This window comes from Lagenorhynchus albirostris, chromosome 10 (genome assembly GCF_949774975.1).
Source record: "Lagenorhynchus albirostris chromosome 10, mLagAlb1.1, whole genome shotgun sequence".
Classification (NCBI taxonomy): domain Eukaryota; kingdom Metazoa; phylum Chordata; class Mammalia; order Artiodactyla; family Delphinidae; genus Lagenorhynchus; species Lagenorhynchus albirostris.
Window position 1 is genome coordinate 281,506 of NC_083104.1, and position 15,157 is coordinate 296,662.

Consider the following 15,157-nt stretch of genomic DNA (forward strand, 5'->3'; position numbering starts at 1 on the left):
GTTGCGGTTCTAGCAGTGTCCTGGGGAGGAACGGAAACGCTCTCCGCCTCCCAAGCCAGGAAGGGAAATGATGCTCCGTAGAAGGCGCTCTCGGCCCACCATCCTGGTTGCCCGGAAGATGCCTTCTCAGGGCAGACGGACGGGCTTGCTCACTCCTCCTCCCTGCTTACCAGCTGTGTGCTGGGAGGACCACGGCCTCAGAGTCCTTCTCTTCATCTGTAGAATGTTGCCTGAGGATCCGACAGGTGTGGTTAAAAGGCGCGCTGGGTGAGCGGCACCCACAGCTCACGTGTCTCCTGGGCCGCTCACTCTGCGCCTCGTGCTTCCTGTCCCCGAGGGGCTGCTGCGGACTCCAGCGAGCGCGCTCTCCCGAGGGAGCGGGAGGCTCACCTGGCCGGACACCCGCCCGCATCTCTCCAGCAGCGTCCCCGACAAGTCCTGGCTTTACCTGTTGGCCCGCTCGGGGTTGCAGGTGGGAGCCGGGGAGAGCGGGTCGGGCCGGGGCTGCCCCGCGGCGCCCACCCCGCGTGGGCCCTTCTCGGAGCCCCACGTTCTCACCTGGGCTAGAGCCTCGGGAACGGACACCACGGCCGCCGCGAGTCCACTGCGAAGGGAGGGGGCCGGAGGGGGCGGGGCCGGGGCGCGTGACGCGCGGCGCTGGCCAATGGGGCGCGCGCCCGGGGCCGAGCCTCCTGCGAGCCTTCGCGGCGCCCGCCGCGTCACGTGAGCCCGGGAGTGAGCGCCGAGCGGGCGGCGGCGGCGGGGGCTCCGCCGCAGCGACGCGGGCCGGGGCGACCAAGAACAAGTGCAGGACGCGCGGCCGCCGCCCCCAGCGCAGCCCGCAGGGCCCCGGGACCGCCGGGCCTGGCCGCCGGCCGGCCGTGCGCCGAGTTCAGGTGGGAGCGGCGCGGCGAGGACGGACGCGAGTGGACCGGGCCTGGCGCGCAGGGGGCTGGCGGGGCGCAGGGGAGCTCGGGGGGCGCGGGCGGGCCTCTGCACGCCAGGCCGGGCGCCCGCACGGCTGTCCCAGGCTCCGCGTGAGCGTCGGAGGAAATGTCGGAGGAGCGGGGTAGCCCCGCGCGGGGCCGGGGGCGGACAGGCTGGTGGGTCAGCGACCCCACGTGCCCACCGGCACTTTCCCCGCGCGGCTGGTCCGCTGCCTAGGCGCCTGGCCCCGCGTGTCCGTGCGCGTCTCGCGGGCCGGCCTCCCATATGGCGGGCGCGACGGGGCCTGCGGGCGGGCGGGCGGGCGGGCGCGCGGCGAGGAGGGGCGGAGGGGTTACTGTCGGTCACCGCAGCCGGCCCGCGGGAGGGGGCGCGGGCCGAGGGCTCGGTGCCCCGCGGGCGGCGCCCCAGGCTCCCCCTGCCCCCCTTTCCCACACACGTTCCCACTCACGCGGGGACACCACGCGGCTCCACGCGCGAGCGTGTCGCGGACGCCCCTCCCGGCTCTCACCACGGCCCGCACACGCAGTCACACGGCAGGAACTCGCACCCCCGCGCGGTTAGCGGAGCGGGGAAGCCACCCCGCTCGCCGCAGCGGTCCGCTCGCTCTCTCTCCCCTCGGTCGGCCCCCTGTGGACCTCCCCCCACCCCCGCTGTTTTCTGGCCCGGGTGACAAAATCCCCAAGTGCCTGAGCCCCTGAAATCACTTCCCCTCAAGGGCCGGGTGGCTCGTGGGGAGCCCCGCCGCCCCACAGGTGCGAGGACGCTGGGCTCGCGACTTTGGGGCCTGCGGGGCGGCGCGGGAGTGGAGACTCTTATTTTGAAGGGCGGCCCCCGCCCGCCGCCCCCGTGATTTTCACGCTGACCCAATGGAAGGCCCTTGGCCGGCGCTGGGCTTGTTATCAATTACATGTTGTTCCTGCAGCCGCTGTGTCCCCGGGAGGATAAACAGCAGGCCTGGCCGGGCCGGGGAGGGGCGGAGTCCGGAACAGGGCGTCCCTCCCCCTGCACGCAGCCTGCGTCTCTCGCCGTGCCACGTGCTGCTGTGTTTCAGGGCCGGCGCCCGGCACCCCGCAGCCCCTACTGGGCTCTCAGTGCCTGCGTCCACCCAGGCCGATGAGTCCTGCGTTAGGACCCAGGCGGTCTGCTGCTGCTTCCCCACCCCGGCCCCAGCCCTTTCACTCAGTCAGCAAAGTTCTGCCAGGTCCTGTTTCAGACTCTGGGGTAACGGTCAGAACGGCTTATATTCTGGTGGGGAGGTAGACAGAAAATGAGGTACACAAATACATAACTAAGATAGTTTCAGGCAGTGGCGACTGTTAGGAAGACTGCGATGTGGGGTGGTGTAACCGAGGGTGATCAGGGAGGTCCCACGGGGAGTGACTTATGAGCTGAGATTTAAATAAGGTACTCCCTCCTAGAGTGCTGGGGAAGAGGGGTCCACGGAGGGGAAACAGCCAGGGCCCTGGCCTGAGGCCATGAAGCTGGTGAGCTTGGGGCACAGCCAGTGCGAGCGGGGCAGGTGGAGCTGAGGTCTGGGGCGGATGGGCAGGGTCCAGGTGCTGGGCTGCTGGGACGAGATTGGGTCCCATTTCCTTGGGAATCTATAAGTTTCCTCCTACCCCGCCCTACTCTACTTATTTATTTCCCCCTCTATTTCTTTGGTATCATTTAATCTGTGAATACCTCAGTTTATATCTCTAAAATGTAAGGCGTCCTTTGAAAAGTGTGTAGCAACCCCAATACATCATCACAGTTAAAAATATTAACTGTAATTCCTTAATATCATGGAATATTCAGTTAGTGATCACATTTCAGGGGAGAGTTCCAAGGGCAGGAACACGGCCCAATCTGCCCCTTACCGCCTCAGTCCTGGTTCCAGGAAGGCTGGAGTCCCCGGATTCCTAAGCATCACAGCAGAGGGGCGGAAAGACCACATACTCACCCACTGAGGCTAACCCTGAAGGCTAGTCCTGACGGGCATCTGCATGGACGCCTGCCCCCGTAGTGAGTGCTCAGCGTGTGTTAGCTCATTGGTGGTACAAAAACCCAGGAACTAGGCACAGTTGGCAGGATCCCCATCCAAAACATGGCACAGAGAGGTTGTGCCACCTGCCCAAGGTCACACAGCTGGTAAGTTGCAGAGGCAGGAGCTCAGCGTGGGCGACAGGGGACAGGGGGGTCTCAGGCTGAGTGTGGACTCTGTTCTTCACATTATCTGGCATTTTCATTCCTTCTCAGCACCCGATTTGGTGAATAGTGTATGTTTTTAAACTCCCAGTTTTAAATGCTTAGCTGAATATTTAAAACCAAAAGGCCAAACGTTCTCCTGCAAAACTGCCCTGGGTGCAAACTTGTCACCTTGCCTTAGCTTCCTGGACATGGTCATCAGAGCATGGAACAGATGGGAAAATGAGGTTTGGGAGAGCGAGGCCTTGCCCAAGGTCACTAATGGTGACCTGGCTCTGGGAGGTCCCTGCCCCTGGTTGGGCCTGTTGACCATTGGGCAGTGCTGGGTGCCAGGTGCAGGACTGGTGCTCGCGACAAAGCAAGGGGGTGGGTACAGACGTGATGCCAGGCAGCAGAGACTCTCTGGCTTTGGGTGCAGAACACCCTTTCCTCAACCTCAGCAAACACCCCGCTATGGTCACTGGGTGGGGACAAAGGTCCGCAGAGGTGGCCCTGTCACAGCCAGACACTGTTGACTCTCCTTGGACACCGGACCCAGCATGGCCTTCAGCTTCCCCCTCTCCTCTCTGCTGACGTTCTCTGAGCCCCTCCTGGGCACCAGCTGCCTCACCAGGAGCTGGGGACACAGCTGCGACCCGACGGCCCAGCCTGCCCTCATGGAGCCCCTGGTCCAGTAGGGAGACGGGCGTGAGCTGGGCCTTCCTGAGGTGGTGAGTGATCCACGGGGTGCAGCCCAAGGGGTCTTATTTTCCATGCAGCAGGCAGTTGTGAAGTCAAAGGAGATAATAGCTGGGCTCTGGGACCTGGGTGCCTTTTGCTCCCTCGGGCTACCGCCACAGGGCCTGGCCCTTGCACCGCTAGGAAAGCCCCGGGGAAGGTGCCGGCCCCGTTGAGAGCGTTTTGTGAAGGCCTGTCCCTGCCTTCCCTGATTCACAGAGCAGGCAGCTGAGACAGGAGGGGTCCAAGAACTGGAGGGTGGGGGGCTGTCCCCCTTCAGATGGGGAAACAGCCCGTGAGGGCGTCTAATTTTTTGCCTCCAACTAGACTTGCCTGATTAAAATACAAACTGCCCAGTTATATTTGCCTCTCAGATGAAATAATTCTTTAATATAAGCCTGCCCCATCTAACGTTTGGACACACATATTAAAAGTTGTTCAGGGCTTCCCTGGTGGCGCAGTGGTTGAGAGTCCGCCTGCCGATGCAGGGGACACGGGTTCGTGCCCTGGTCCGGGAGGATCCCACATGCCGCGGAGCGGCTGGGCCCATGAGCCATGGCCGCTGAGCCTGCGCGTCCGGAGCCTGTGCTCCGCAACGGGAGAGGCCACAACAGTGAGAGGCCTGCGTACAGCAAAAAAAAAAAAAAGTTGCTCATTCTTTAGAATCTGAGTTTCAGGTTTAACTGGGTGGCCTTTATTTTTATTTGCTTAATCTGGAAACCCTGCCCAGGCTGCAGCAGCACGGGGTCAGAGGGCAGGTGGCCATTCTCCTGCCCCCTCCAGTGATTCTGCAAGAATGAGGCTGAGGTCGGTTGTCCTTGGGATGGCAGTGACTCTGCTCAGCTGGACGGGGGTGCCACCTGGCTGTTCGGGGTGCCGAGGGCCTCCTCACACGCTCACCCTCTCCCTCCCGTGCACTCACACCCAGTCACTTGCAGACACACGCATGTTCCTTCCCAGAATTGTTCTGGAAAATCTCTGTGCAACCACAAGAGCCGGGTTGTGCAATGGGCTTGGAGAGCACTTTTGCAAACAGGTGGTGCAATTTCAGAAAACACTCTTGCAGACAGAGTTCTCCCGTGAGCCAGGATGGACGCAGGACCCAGACGTTCGGCAGTGGGCGGCTGTGGCCGGCCACAGAGTGGGGTCAGGCGCCCCCAAGGTGGCGGGTGAGCGCGCTGCCCTCCTGACTGGGCCTCCTCCTTCCTCTCCGCAGCCGCCCCCGGCACGGCTAGGCCAGCATGGTGGACCACTTGCTTCCAGTGGACGAGACCTTCTCGTCGCTGAAGTACCCCGTTGGTTACCTGGGTGACAGGCTGGCCGACGGACGGGCATACCACATGCTGCCCTCGCCCCTCTCGGAGGACGACAGTGACGCCTCCAGCCTCTGTTCCTGTGCCAGCCCTGACTCGCAAGCCCTTTGCTCCTGCTACGGCGGCGGCCCCGGGGCCGAGGGCCAGGACAGCATCTTGGACTTCCTGCTGTCCCAGGCCACGCTGGGCGGCGGCGGCGGTGGTGGCAGCGCTGGGGCCAACGGCGGCCCCATGGCCTGGGGGACCTGGCGGAAAGCACCGGCACCTGTGAAGGGGGAGCATTTCTCCTTCCCCGAGTTTCCTGTGGGAGACCCCGATGACGTCCCGAGGCCCTTCCAGCCCACCCTGGAGGAGATCGAAGAGTTTCTGGAGGAGAACATGGAGCCAGGGGTGAAGGAGGCCCCAGAAAGCAACAGCAAGGACTTGGAGGCCCGCGGCCAGCTCTCCGCCGGGCCACACAGGAGCTACCTCCATCCTGGGGCCAGTGGGAGAGAGCGCTGTGCCCCCCCGCCGGGAGCCGGTGTGGGCGGCAGCCAGAGCGCGGGTGGGGGTCCCGCCCCCGACGGCCCCATCCCCGTGCTGCTGCAGATCCAGCCGGTGCAGGTGAAGCAGGAATCTGGCGCCGAGCCCGTCTCCCCCGGGCAGGCCGCTGAGAGCGTCAAGGTGGCCCAGCTCCTGGTCAACATCCAGGGGCAAACCTTCACGCTGGTGCCCCAGGCGGTGCCCTCCTCCAGCTTGAACCTGCCCTCCAAGTTCGTGCGCATCGCCCCTGTGCCCATCGCCGCCAAGCCCATTGGGTCGGGACCCCTGGGGCCCGGCTCCGCCGGCCTCCTCATGGGCCAGAAGTTCCCCAAGAACCCGGCGGCAGAACTCATCAAAATGCACAAGTGTACTTTCCCCGGCTGCAGCAAGATGTACACCAAAAGCAGCCACCTCAAGGCCCACCTGCGCCGGCACACGGGGGAGAAGCCCTTCGCCTGCACCTGGCCGGGCTGCGGCTGGAGGTCAGTATGGCGGCGGCAGGCCGGGCGTCTCCACGCTCCCGGCTGTGCTGCCGAGGCCACACTCCCCACCCTTAGATAAGGCTGCTTAGGAAGGGGAGAGAGGGGTGGGCAGGGGCAGGGCCAGAGATGGCACACCGCCCAGAGGTTTTCTGGTGCCTCCAGATCCCTGGCCTGCAGTCTCGCGGTGACCAGGTAAGGCTGCGCCCTTGCTGGAGGAGAGGGGCTGGGCCACACAGAAGGGCTCTCATGGTAGTGACGGGGCAGCTCAGAATAGTGCAGGGCGGCTGCAGCCGTGTGCACCGCTCCTCGTGCCTCGGGGTGCCCCCAAGGGTAAGTACCACCCTTACTCTCCTTTACGGCTGAGTAAGCAGAGGCACAGAGCAGCTAAGTAACTTGCCCAAGGGCGCGCCACTTTGCAGAAGGGACTTGAAGCCAGGCATCAGATTAGAGAAGTCACAGCCCGACCAGAGGCGCCAGCTGTCTTTACGGGGTCCTGGGGCACCTAGGCTGTGCTCCGCACGGGGTACCTGGCGGTGGGTTTGGGAAGCCAGAAAGGCCAAGGGAGAGCGAGGACCAGACTAGGGGTGCTGCACCATGGGCGGGAGACTCCTTCCAGGCTCTCGACTCTGTGGCACCGTGGGGGGGAACCGGCTCTCCAAGGGGTGGGGGTGGGGGCGGCACCGTGGGGGAACCGGCTCTCCAAGGGGTGGGGGTGGGGGCGGCACCGTGGGGGAACCGGCTCTCCAAGGGGTGGGGGTGGGGGCGGCACCGTGGGGGGAACCGGCTCTCCAAGGGGTGGGGGTGGGGGCTTGCCCAGGGTTCCCCAGCCCATGGGAGGCCGAGCTGGGCGGCACCCTTGTGGCTCTCCCCCAGGCCCCCGGGGGGCCCACCTTCTCGGAGGGCACGTCCACCTTTTCCTGAAGCTCAGGCAGCAGGTCGGGAGCCAACACGCTCAGGGGTGCCCCCGGCGGCTCTCCCCTGTTTAGGACACCCTCCCTGCAGGAAGCTGGCTTGCCCAGGAGGTGCGTGTGCTGCCAGCACAGTCTGGGTCTTGACTGGTGCAGCTTCCGTGTGTGTGTGTGTGTGTGTGTGCGCGCGTGTGTGTGCGTGTAACAACAGGCACACTCTTCCGTGTGCAGAACCGGACCTCACGAGGGGCGTGTGGCTGTGTGTGCGGGCTCGTGTGTGCACCTTGCCGTCTCCACGTGGGTCTCTGCTGCGTGACCAAATGTGATGGTGCGTGTGCGCGTGGCACGTTTGTACCCTGGGCGTGTGTGTGCGTGGGTGCACGCAGCACACGGGGGACAGTTTGCAGCTTTTGTTTCCTGCTGGGATCTCATCTGAGAGTTGGCCCCCTGGGCAGAGGTGCTGGCCGCAGAGTCCCGGCTGGCCAAGGCTGTGGCGTGGCTGGGAGCTGTGACCTGAGTGTTGGATGTGATGCTGGCGGCCCCTCGCCATGGAGTGCTGAGCTGGCCAGAGAAGGGGCTTTTCCAAAGGCGCCCACAGACCTGAGGGCTTCTTCCAGAGCCCCAGCCCCGCGGGCCTCCCGCCTCCCGGCCGGGTGTACTTACGGGGCAGCTTGTGGGGCCTGTGGGCTGGCGGGGTGCCGTGTTCAGTGGTCAGACTCGGGGCCGTGCAGGGGCTCAGCTGCAGGAGAGGGCGTCCTGACGCCTGGGGTGGGGCAGCTGGTGGCGAAGGTCGGAGCCCCAGCCCCGATCTGCCGCTCCCACCGTTGCCCTCCAGTGGTCCCCTGGGCGAGCCTCCGTCTCCCATCTGGAAAGTGAGGACTTGCTCCCTGCCACTGTCTGCCAGGGCTGTGCGTGCAGGGGTGCACAGCAGCGCCCCTTCCCAGGCGTTGTGCGGTCGCTCTCATACGAGGTCAGGGTGTGAGAAGGACCCGGAAGGGGCTTGGCCCGGCTTCCACGGGGGCGGCACTCCGGGTCAGAGGCACCCAAGACTCAGGGCTCGGCCTGCGTTCTCCTCGTGGCGGGGCTAGGCTGTGGAGACGTGGGGCAGCCTCACGTTCCCGGCCACCGTCCCCGGCCACTGCTGACTGTTAGGAAGGGGCCCCTCCGCTCAGAGTGAGGCTGGGTGGAGCCGCAGGGCGGGAAGGTGTGGTCTTGGTCAAGGCCACCCGCCAGCCCGCTTCCCCAGGAGGAGAGGACCTGTGCCCTTCTGGGCTGCCCCAGAGAGCAGACGGGACACTCAGCCCACAGTGCTTTACAGGGGGGCGGACTCAGCCCCGGCACGGTGGCCTCAGAGGGGCTGAGTTCCCCATGGGAGGAGCTGTATGGTGGGGACTCAGCTCTGCCACTGTCTGAGCCCTTGCACGGGTCTTGCCCAGGACCCCCTCGGCAGGGGCAGGCATGGTGGGTGCCTGGCACAGTGAGATCTCCCCGGACCCCCCTGGGAGCCGTCCCTGCCGTCAGCCACTCCTGGAGCTTCTCCCAGGTCTGGGTCTGGCCTTCATGGTGTCACATGTGGCAGACGCACTGCCTGGCCGGAAGCTGAGGGCGCCCGCCCCTTGGAAGGGCTGTTTCTCCCCGGTTGGTCTTCAGGGATCCTGAACCCCTGGGAATGTGCACGTGACGTGAGTGTCCCTTAAATATGCTCATAGCCTCCAGCTGAGGGACAGAGGTGGAGGGAGTCCTTCCAGCAGTTGGGTGGGAGGATAGATGGGCTTTGGGGCAGCTCCGTCGGGACAGGACAGGGGATAACATGACAGTCACCAGCTCACAAGCACTCACGGAATGCCAGGCACTGTTCTAAGACTCTCAGAGCTGGAATTCCCTCCACAAATCCCCATACTTGCTTGCATACTTCCTTCCACGGGGGGCTCATTACCTACTCTGGCCTTTAGGCCTACTTTGGTACACTCAGATTCCTGTCCAAACTCCTCATTCTGGCCCACGGGCACACGGTCTGCTCGCCAGCCTCCCCTCCGCAGCGCAGGCGTGCTCGGCCCTCTCTGTGCCCCGTGTCTCCGGGGGTCTCCTTCAGTGGTAGCTGTCGTCAGTCTTGCGATGGTTCTGGCTTTGTCCTTCCCATGTCACGGGCTCTTTGAGGCCTCCCAACAGCCCCGTGATGTGTCGGCACCATCACATTTTACACAGGGGGACGCTGAAGCCCAGAATGATCAAGTCATGTGCCCGCCGGGACAGAGCACGACCCACCCACGCTGTGGCCAGCACAGTTCTCCCACATGCAGCCCCAGGCCCTCTCCCTCCCCCTGGGCACCTAATGTCAGTCATCTCTTCCCCAAGGCTGTCAGCTGCCAGGCCTCAGCGTATGGGCCGGGAGAACAGAGCGGAGGGGTGACAACAGCGAAACAAAAGCTCCTGACGTGCTGCAAGGCCACGAGTAGGCATCAGCCTGTCGTCCCATTTTAGAGAGGGGGAAATTGCGGCCAGAGCGGTTCAGGAAGTTGTCCACTGTCACACAGCTGGTACGTGGCAGAGCCAGGCCCTCAGCCCGCCTGTAGCCTCAGGATGTCTCTGCAGCCCCCTCCACACCTCCAGTGGGGGGTGGACCTCGCCCTGAGCCAGGCCTGCCCTCCGTGTGGGGAGCTCACCGCCCCCAGACCCCTCCCTTCTTCCTGGTGGTCTTGGCGAGCAGTTGACCCTTCCTCCTCTGGGGCTGGTTCTGGCCGTGGCGTCGTGTCCTGTGCCCTGCCCTGCACACCTTTGGGCCGTGAATGGCGTCCCCCAAGGTCATCACTGGCCCAGGTCACCAACCGCCCCTTCCTGCGGTGTCTGGTCCTGAGCCCAGTACGCCCTCTTCTTTCCCCGTAGTGGCCTGGTTCCGGCGCCCTGGAAGGGGCTGGGGCCAGACTGTCCCTATTTGGATCTCACCGTCCAGGAAGAGCTGTTTGCCACCTTCCCAGAGATTTCCTTGCTTCACTCCTGGACGCAGTTCCGTGCAGCGGGAAGTCCTGTTCATCCGCAGAGAGTGCTCTCCTGCCGCAGCTAATAGGGATACTAACGACGTCCAGCAGTCCCACGTGGCGGGAGGGCCCAGAAGGAGGCTGGCAGGCTGAGGCTGCAGAGCCAGGGACAGCATCCGAAGCTGCGGCCCCGCTGCCACGACCCTTCCCTGCAGTCGCAGAGCCCGAGTGCTGTCGGGCGGGTCGCGCACTGCATGACCCTGGGGCACCGTTAGCCTGACCGTGCACAGCGGTGGCTTCCTGGCTGACGGAGGGGCGGCTCCGGAGCGTCCTCTGGACCCCTGCGCTTCCTTGGCCTGCACCCCAGCAGCACCGATCATGGTCGTGACTCAAGAGGGCCCAGCTCACAGCCGTCAAGCGATCGCCCTCCGCGCTCCTGGCCTCTGCACCCTCGCGGTCCTTGCGGCCAGTCTGCCCCTCCCTGTGTCCAGGAGGAGCAGCCTCAGAGAGCTTGGTGACGTGCCCGGGTGGTCCAGGCAGTAGGTAGCAGAGCTTCCTGCCCCCCTGGCCCCTTCCCGTGACGGCTGCCATATGGGAGAAAGTGGTGGGGGGGTGCGGCGGGGGGCTTCTCAGGGCCCCTGTGCTACAGGGAGAGGAGGGGGTGTGTGTCTGGGAACAGCTCTTCTCAGGCCTGGATGTCCCTCGGCTACCTGCCCCTCCCAAGCACCCCCCTGATGAGAGGCCGCTGTGGCCGTTGTGTCACCACTTTGGCCTCTGAGACAAGTCCTGGGAGGTGGGCAGGAATCCCAAGGACCTCACTGGACGGGAGAGGACGGACTCTGAGGCCCAGGACAGGTGGCGAGTTTGCTCAGGGCCACGCAGGCTCACCGTTGGGGTGGGGGGGCCTGAGCCATCTGGCCACCCCACCGGCTCTGGGACCCCAGCAAGCCCCTCGTCCCCTTCGAGCCCTCGCTGTGCTGGCGTCGGTCCAGGGAGGCCGGTCCCGGCTCCCTGGCCGGGAGGGTGCGTTGTTGGAGCCTTCGCCTGGGGCAGGCCTGGCTCCGCTGGGGGCAGGTGGCCCGGGCCCTGACGGCCAGGAGCCTTGATGCCGCTCCCCGCCTGCACGGGGCTGCAGTGGCACACGCCGCCTGGTGCGGCTCTGTGGAGGAGGCCAGGCCTTCTGCGGGGAGCAGGGCAGGCAGGGTGCCGTGCAGGACCTTCGCTCTGGCTTCGGCTGCTCTGTCACTGGTGACCCTGGATCAGGGACTCATCGCTCTGAGCCTCAGTTTCCTCACCTGGCAGACGGGCCAGTTCCTTATTGGCAAAGGTAGCCGAGAGCACTGCTCTCTGCCTGCCCCGGTTGGCTCCCTGGGATGGGAGGTGGAGCGCCAGCCTCCAAGCACAGAAGCCTGGCCGCGTCGCGCCGTGGGGCAGGACCCTGGCGCCGGAGGGGCTGAGGGACGCCGGGCCGGGCTCCCCATCTGGTGCTGAGGCCCTCCTGCCCTCCACCTGAGCCTTCCCTGGGCTTGTGCTGCTGGACCGTCCTGGCCCTCAGCAGGCTGTGGGACCAAGGCTTCCACACACAGGGTCAGGCCTGAGGTGGGCCGCCAGCCCCGGCCTGGGCTGGGCGGGGGACAGCGGCTCCAGGCCGCCACGTCGCCTACCTCGCGCGTGGCCCACGGACAGGGCTGTTGGGCCGGGTGCTCCTGTTCACATGTCCTTACGTGTGCACGTGTTCCATCTTTGTGGTGTGCACACGTGTGAGTGCATGCACGTGTGTTCGTGGTGTGCATACGTGTGGCATGTATGTGTGCGCAGTGTGCATCGTGTGCATGTGTGTTCTGGGGCAGGAGAGGACTGACTGTCTGACAGCTTCTCTCCTCCCAAGGGCGCCGCCGTGTCCGCTCTTTCGCATAAATGCACGTACTGGACACCTACCATGCACTAGCACTGGGCCGGCCATGGCGTGCATGTCTTTCCTCGTGGAGCTGACGGTCTAGTGGCACAGACTGATATTCATCAAAAAGTTGAAAACTGAAGTTGCAACAGTGGCCAGGGCCAGGAAAGAGAAGTGCCCAGTGCCATGGGAGCTGAGGATGGGATGCAGTCCTGGAGGGCTTTCCTGAGGAAGTGACATTTGAGCTGAGCTCTAAGGGATGGGTCGGAGGGAAGAGCATTCCAGACAGGGAACAGTACAACAGTACGTGCATATGTCCCGGGGTGAGAGAGGCCAAGGGCAGGTCGTGTAGGCAGAGCACAGAGGAGGAGAGCGTGTGTAGGGAGGGTAGGGTCTCACTGCCTGGCCCAGGGTCGGGAGTGGGGAGAGCCTGGAGTGCCTGAAGTCAGTGACGACAGCTAAGCCCTGTGGTCAGCTCGGGTCCCCTAGCAGCTGCTTCTCCCCAGCGGCCTCTGGGCTCCCACGCTGGTGGGGGCCACAATAGGGAGGCTGCAGGGGAACCATTTAAACCCTCAGGAACGCCTCGCAGGGGTGCGGTTTTGCTTGGGGACATCTCAGGGGGCCCAGCTTTTAGGAAAGTAGGGTCCAGGGGTCGTGGGGGCCAAGTCTGAGGGCCCTTCCTCTTCCGTGGCGGAAGCGACAGAGGAGCTGGGAGCTCCCTGCAGGGCTGGGCAGGGGCCTCGTCCCCGGGCCTGTCTCCTCTCGCGGGGGAGGGCTGCCCGTGCGGACACTCACAGGAGCCCCAAGTTCTGGTGTAAGGGGGGCTTGAGGTGCACCTGCAGTCGGGGGCCTGTGGGGTCACCAGCGGCCCTCAGGCCCCAGCACGGGCACAGGCCTGCTGTCGGCTGCTCTCGCCTCCCTGGGGGGGCCGGAGGGGCAGCTGGGGAGGGGGGGACAGCAACCCTCCCAGCGGACCCCGAGCGCTCCGGCCCGGGGGCTGCAGTGGTGCGGCCGCTCACCGCCCTGTCCCACAGGTTCTCGCGCTCGGACGAGCTGTCCCGGCACCGGCGCTCGCACTCGGGCGTGAAGCCCTACCAGTGCCCCGTGTGCGAGAAGAAGTTCGCGCGCAGCGACCACCTGTCCAAGCACGTCAAGGTGCACCGCTTCCCCCGCAGCAGCCGTGCGCCTCGGCCCTGACCCTGACCGGGCCGGAGCCGCCTGACCACCTGCCCCTCCCGGTACTTTGTAGCAACAAGTTATTGGCCTCCTTCAGAGGGACTTGTCGTCTTCCAGGCCACCTTTTGGAGCCCGGGGATGCGGACCCAGGCCTCCACCCGCCCCCGCCTGGGGGGGCCCGGAGGCGGCCTGGGGGCCCTAGTGCCTTCCTGCGGCCCGGCCGCTCTCCCGCTGGGCTCCCCGCCTGGGCCAGGGCTAGCACTCGATTGCTGGGGCCGAAGACGTGTGCAGTTTCGAAATGTCAGTTCCCGGAGGGAGCCGTGCTGGGAAGAAGGAAGTAGGCCAGACGTCCGGGGCTGCAATGGAGTGTGAGCGTGGCTTTGTCCAAGATGCCTCCCTTGGCCTGACCCCTGGAGGCTACGGTGGGGAGCTCTGGGGTGCAGGACCTGGCCTCCGGGTGGATGTGGGATTGGGTGACAAGCCCCTCTCAGCGAGGTGGCAGTGCATGTGCTTGAGTTAAGTGTGCAGGGCAGACGGACAGATGCGGGTCTGCCCCAGGGCGACGGTACCGGTGTGGCTCAGCCCCTCATCCTGTTTCCAGACAAATCCAGACGGCAGCCTCCAGGGTCACCTTCAAGAGGAGAGGGGAGCCGCTGCATTGCGTGTGGAAGAGCTAGATAGAGCCTCCCAAAACCCTGATTTAGAAACGCATTCCTTATTTTGTCTAGAAATTAATATCAAATGAACTAGCTTGTTCTGAGAGGTTTATTTCACATCCTATGAATGTATGTAAATAAAATGTACAGAGGTGCATCTACAGAAAATCTTTTAATAACATGTCAACATTGTGTAAATTTGAAATAAAATCTATAAAGCTGGTGTACATATGTTACAATTATATATATTTTCTTTGGTCCTTCATAAAAATATATTTACTTTGCCAATAAAAAGAAAAAAGACCTTGATAACTGTGGCATTCGTGTGCTGCTCCCCTCTGCTCTGCCAGGAACGGGCGTGATTTGGGGGCTGAGTCTCCGTGTCGGCATCCGCAGCGCTCAGGGGACCGTGGTGTGTACCCGCAGGGATACAAAGGCTGCTTGGGTGTCCAGCCCCTGGTCCAGCAGTGCAGGGTCCCCACAGCCCCACTTCCACACCATGGGCTGGGTCTCTGCTCATTCTGGTTTCCTGGAGGGCTGCCTCCCTTCCACAGACCCACGGCCGCCCCATCCCAGCATCACTGTGGGAAGAGACGGCAGGCCAGGTCCAGCGCACAGGGCCACCGCTCCCGAGTTCCTGTCTGAGACCCTGGCTTGGTACTTCCCACCTTGTATGCAGTGCATGGAGCATGTATCATGCACTTATCGTGTGCACCGTGGCGGGGGTGTGGAGCAGACCGTTTCCCCCCTCGAACCCCTCCAGGAGATGGCACGTCATGTCCACTTGCGATTCTCAACCGATTAGGAGTCTTGACCAGGCAGAGGCAGACGCTGGAGGTGGGGGGGCGCGTGGAGGGGGGCATGGCCAGTGCATGGGGTTAGGCTGCCGCCTCGACGCAGCCCAGCTGCTCCGAGCTCTGGGGAGATGAGGTTGAGGCCTGGACCCATCTGCACGCCCTGGCGGGCTGGGAGCAGGGCCGTCGGGGACCAGAGAGCAAGGAGGGGCCGAGAGCTAGCAAGGAGGGGCAGGGCAGCCGCATTGGGCACCGCAGCGAGAGGGCTGCCCAGTTCTCTGTCCACACGACGTGGAGGCCGTCCTTTCCCGGGGCCTGAGGCACGTCGGGCAGGGGGCTCTCAGTGACACCCTCGGACCTGGAGCAGGTGACGAAGCTCCGTGGGTTTGCAGCGGTGGAGCGAGGTGGAGCGAGGTGGAGCGAGGCGTGTGCGTGTGTACGTGTGCATGTCTGCACGGGTACTCTGTGCATTACTGAGGTGGAGGCCACCGTCCCCGCTGACCTGGGAACCTCTCGCTACAGCTGTCTTTCCTGTCGGTGCAGCCGGCAGGTGTGCCCAGCACAGCACAGGGCATCTGAGAA

General features: G+C 64.4%; 1 protein-coding gene across 3 annotated transcripts; it reads left to right on the forward strand.

Moving 5' to 3' along the window:
* The first annotated feature begins 780 nt into the window (after positions 1-780).
* Positions 781-14,102, forward strand: KLF15 (KLF transcription factor 15). 3 transcript variants are annotated; one of them, XM_060160948.1, is made up of 3 exons: positions 781-896; positions 5,069-6,169; positions 12,984-14,102. In XM_060160948.1, exons 2-3 carry the CDS (start codon positions 5,094-5,096, stop codon positions 13,144-13,146), a joined length of 1,239 nt encoding a protein of 412 aa, XP_060016931.1. In that variant the 5' UTR covers positions 781-896; positions 5,069-5,093; the 3' UTR covers positions 13,147-14,102. The 3 variants fall into 3 exon arrangements, with proteins under 3 accessions (XP_060016931.1, XP_060016932.1, XP_060016930.1); XM_060160949.1 differs by lacking the exon at positions 781-896 and adding an exon at positions 1,343-3,845; XM_060160947.1 differs by lacking the exon at positions 781-896 and having other exon boundaries at positions 3,854-6,169.
* The last annotated feature ends 1,055 nt before the right edge of the window (positions 14,103-15,157 follow it).